This window comes from Athene cunicularia (assembly GCF_003259725.1).
Source record: "Athene cunicularia isolate RWA chromosome 19 unlocalized genomic scaffold, athCun1 chr19_part1, whole genome shotgun sequence".
Classification (NCBI taxonomy): Eukaryota; Metazoa; Chordata; class Aves; order Strigiformes; family Strigidae; genus Athene; species Athene cunicularia.
The window spans coordinates 6,476,644-6,480,317 of record NW_020799124.1 but is presented as its reverse complement, the minus strand read 5'-3'; the positions used below and the strand labels follow the sequence as shown (position 1 = coordinate 6,480,317).

General features: G+C 51.2%; 1 protein-coding gene across 1 annotated transcript; it reads right to left on the bottom strand.

Annotated features, from left to right (window-relative positions):
• Positions 1-1,299: 1,299 nt before the first annotated feature.
• Positions 1,300-3,674, bottom strand: CHCHD2 (coiled-coil-helix-coiled-coil-helix domain containing 2). Its single transcript, XM_026861751.1, has 4 exons — positions 3,570-3,674; positions 2,827-3,073; positions 2,092-2,251; positions 1,300-1,616 (listed from the first exon to the last, which is right to left on the bottom strand). The coding sequence occupies exons 1-4, from the start codon at positions 3,617-3,619 to the stop codon at positions 1,606-1,608; spliced, it is 468 nt and encodes a 155-aa protein (XP_026717552.1). The 5' UTR covers positions 3,620-3,674; the 3' UTR covers positions 1,300-1,605.

Here is a 3,674-nt window from a genome sequence, read left to right as displayed (position 1 = left end):
GGCCCTGGGCTCGCCCAGACCCGCGCTGGGCCGCGTCCTTCCTCCCCCTCCTCCTCCTCCTCCTCCCGGCTTTCCTGCGTGGGTCGTTGCTTTGCAACCACTGCGAGTTGCAAGTAGTTTTACCGGCGGCGTTGTGCTTCCCCCAAAGCCTCGGTGCATCTCCCTGCCCGCTCCCCACGAGCGGTTATGGGGATGTCGGCTGCAAACTCTGCAGCAGCCCAGTACGGGTGTTTCTGGCCCAAACTGGTTTTATTTTTTTCTCCAGGACGGCGAAACCCCTTCTAACTTGATTAGCAGAAGCAAAGCTTCTCGTGTCACCAGGAAAGGTAGTTGTTACCTCACCCCCCACGTCTGGGGCAGCCCTTCCCCGTTTTCAATACTGATTTTATCTTTTCACTTCCAGGAACTGTGGATCAGAGATGAAGGCTATCGGGGGCAGGCAGAATACCCAACAGCACGAAAGGAGGAGTTCAGGAAAAACAGGTCATGCTATGAAAGTATTTTTAACAGGAATTGCACGTTTGGGTGTGAGGTTATCCCCCAGCACCCCCTCACCCGTGAACACGCCTCCCCAGTACCCCCAAGCACTTGGCAGCACAGGTTACAAGGCAGGAGGCTGCTCACTCTGCAGGGCATGAGCTGGCTGCTCCCTCTGATGGAAAATGGGAAGGTTTGCACTTGGCATCAGTAAATTTTAAATGGCAGGGTTTTTTTATTTAATTCGTGTGGCAGCAGCAGCTTTGTCACTTGCCTAATGCAGGTGCGAGGAGGAAAAGGCCACACCACCCGTGGGCAGCTGGGCCACCTCCTTGTGTTTCAGTCCACAACTTCTATCACAAGATGGAAGAAGAAAAAAAAAACCTAGTCTTGGCTTGTGTTAGCAGGAACTGCAAGTCTTAAAGATTGTATTATCTCTGCTTGATGGTGCATAGGTTTGTTCAGGTAATGGCAGATCCTCTGAGCAGAGGAAAGGAATTTCTCAGAATCTCTTGAATCCAAATATAGAGTTTGTTTATAAAGTACAACAGGATGCCCTTGGGGAACCGAGCCCTGCTGCACGCAGAATGGCATGGAGCCAGGTACAGCCTTCCCTGGCATACTCGAGCCGGCAGAAGTTGCCTGTGGGGTTTAAATGCTGAAGCAGGAGCTAGCTGGTGAGCAGAGGTAACCACTGAGCTACGAGCCGTCCCCAACTCCTGCCGAACTCCTGTCGCTCCAGCCCTTCGGGCACCAGCCTGCCAAAAGCAGCTCCCGCATGCTCGCCCTTCAGACTCAACTCCAAAGCCCACTAAAGCAAGGTACTTCCAGAGAGTTTATTTATACACTGTTACCACTTACATTCAACACAACAATCAGCAAACCAGTCAACCCAAATTAGCTCATTCTCCTTTATTGGTCATTCTTTCATTTTGTGCTAAGTTAATTTGCGCTGTAAGTTGTATCACATCTGTAGCGGCAATGGCAGGAATCAAGCCACAAGGACAATAGTGTGAATATATGAACTAACAAGATACCAGAGAGATTTAGACTTTATTACTGAAGCTTTTTTTCATTCATCGGTCAGTTCTTTTAAGATGGTCTTCAGCAATCTTGCTCTGTGCAGGCTTAGGCTAAACCTGTGAGGTAAGAAGTTATCACAGTTAATTGCACTAAGGTCTGGATCCCTCAATGGCAGGTGCTATTCCACCCCTCATCCATTTGCTGGGATGTGCTGAGCTGCAGACTCCAGCAGTCCACCCCAACACCGGCGTTCTGTAGTCCTTTCTCCCAGGGCAGGAGCCAAAGAGGCGCTTGCTCCAGGCCAGCAATGCCATGCTGATGCTCCAAGAACACTGCCACCCCTCTCCTACTTGGCTTCGGTCCATGCACCAGCACAAAAGCTGCAGCCAATTCATCCTCTCTCCACCCCCCTCACCTCCAGCTACAGTACAGGGCCAAAACAGGAAGCCCAACAAAACAGCAACTTGTTTTAACTGACTTCAGTATATGTGCTCTGTATCAATCCCCAGTTCTTTACTGGATGGTTTGAAGAAAAGCAGGAAATTCCCATGATAATTTTACCACTTAGCTCATTTAGTAGTTCCCACTTACCATTAGCAAACCTGCACTGCTTCAGTACCTCACTGAAGCCCTCACACAGCTTGAGGTCAGTCTGGTTCTGCGCACACTCCAGGAATTGCTTCATTTCATACTGGCAAGGAGCAAACTGCTGCTGCTGCTGCTGGTAGGCAGGCTGAGCTGCCTGGGGCTCCTGAAACGGCAGACACCTCCCTAAGTTCCTTTTCCACAGCTCCAGCCTATGAAGCCACACCACCCCAGTACTGCTCACTGTGTATTTCCTCCCTGTGTATTAGTCAAAATGTTGTGTTACTTTTTAAGTGGAAAACAAATAATAGCGTGAAGTACAAAATCAGTTTCCAGCAGTGGCACAACACATTCTTAACAGTTTTGTAAGTTACAAACACTTGGGTAACTCTGGCAAGGTAACAGCATTATTTTAATGTCTGAGCAGAAAGATCTTGCAATAGACCTTACCATCATCAGACCTGGAACAGAGAAGTCCTGTCTGAATCAGAGGGGTACTACAGCAGGAAACAACACCCTACCACAAACACGTGTTACTCATGCATCTCTCTGAAATACTTTTAAGATCCTTATGGTGATTGTAGTAGTTACCTTGGAGACTGAGTTGCTAAGTTACCCCAGCTTTCCCAGCCATGATCTCTGTGGCCTCTACATCTACAGCCATTACCTCAGCCTATATATAAATGATGTCCTAAGTTAATTACACCTCATTAATTGGCATCCAGTCGTGATTTCTCTTACCTGATAAGTAATATCAGGCCTTGCGGCTTCAGAGCTGCTTCCTCCACCAAACCCTCCTGTAAGCGCATGACCTATGGTATGGCCTACAGCAGAGCCAACAGCAACTCCAGCGGCAGTTGTAGCCATCTGTGCCATCAGACCAGGCTGCTTCGGTGCAGGAGCAGCCACTGCAGAAGCTGGTGCTGCTGCTGGGACAGGTGCCCGAGCAGCAGGTGCCGGTGATGCAGCTCTCATTTGTGGTGCCCGACTGCAAGGACATAAAGAGAAACCTCTCATCATCACTCTAAACTCACACTGGGCAGAGGCCATCTGGTTGTAGGGGATGAGCATTTACAGTTCCTCCTTGTTACATCCTGCAGGTCAACGGCGAAGGCTCAGTGGTAAACTCAATAGTCTGGCGAGTGATTTCTGCACAACAGGGTCAGGTTTACGGGCTGATTTTCGACTGGTTTAAAGATTGGCAGCACTCTCACCCCCCAAAGAACTGCGCCGTTTCGCGGGAAATGAGGTCTAACTTAAAAGGGGTTGATTACATAGGGCACTCGGTGGCCGGGCCCCGCCACGCGCCTAACCCCGCTCGGCTAACCGAGCTCAAAGAAGCCGAGCTTTGAGCCGGGCACCCCCCCGACCGCCATGTCCGTTACCCCCACCCCGGCGCGTCACCCAACCTCGGAATGGCGGACAGGCCGCTGCCGCCTGCGGCCTACACGGGGGTGGGGAAGAAAGGGCCCAGCGGCTCTCACCTGGCGGGGGGCGCCACGCGGGACGTGCGGCTCCGGCCACCCCTCGGCATCGCGGCGAGCGGGCGCTACTGAGGTGAGGAGGAAGAAGAAGAAGAAGAGGAGGAG

Excerpts from the sequence above, each read along its gene's own strand:
- CHCHD2 (XM_026861751.1), bottom strand. The coding sequence starts at position 3,619 with ATGCCGAGGGGTGGCCGGAGCCGCACGTCCCGCGTGGCGCCCCCCGCC. Across the intron at positions 3,074-3,569 it reads CGCGTGGCGCCCCCCGCCAG|TCGGGCACCACAAATGAGAG; the intron begins GTGAGAGCCGCT and ends ATGTCCTTGCAG. Across the intron at positions 2,252-2,826 it reads GGCCTGATATTACTTATCAG|GAGCCCCAGGCAGCTCAGCC; the intron begins GTAAGAGAAATC and ends CTGCCGTTTCAG.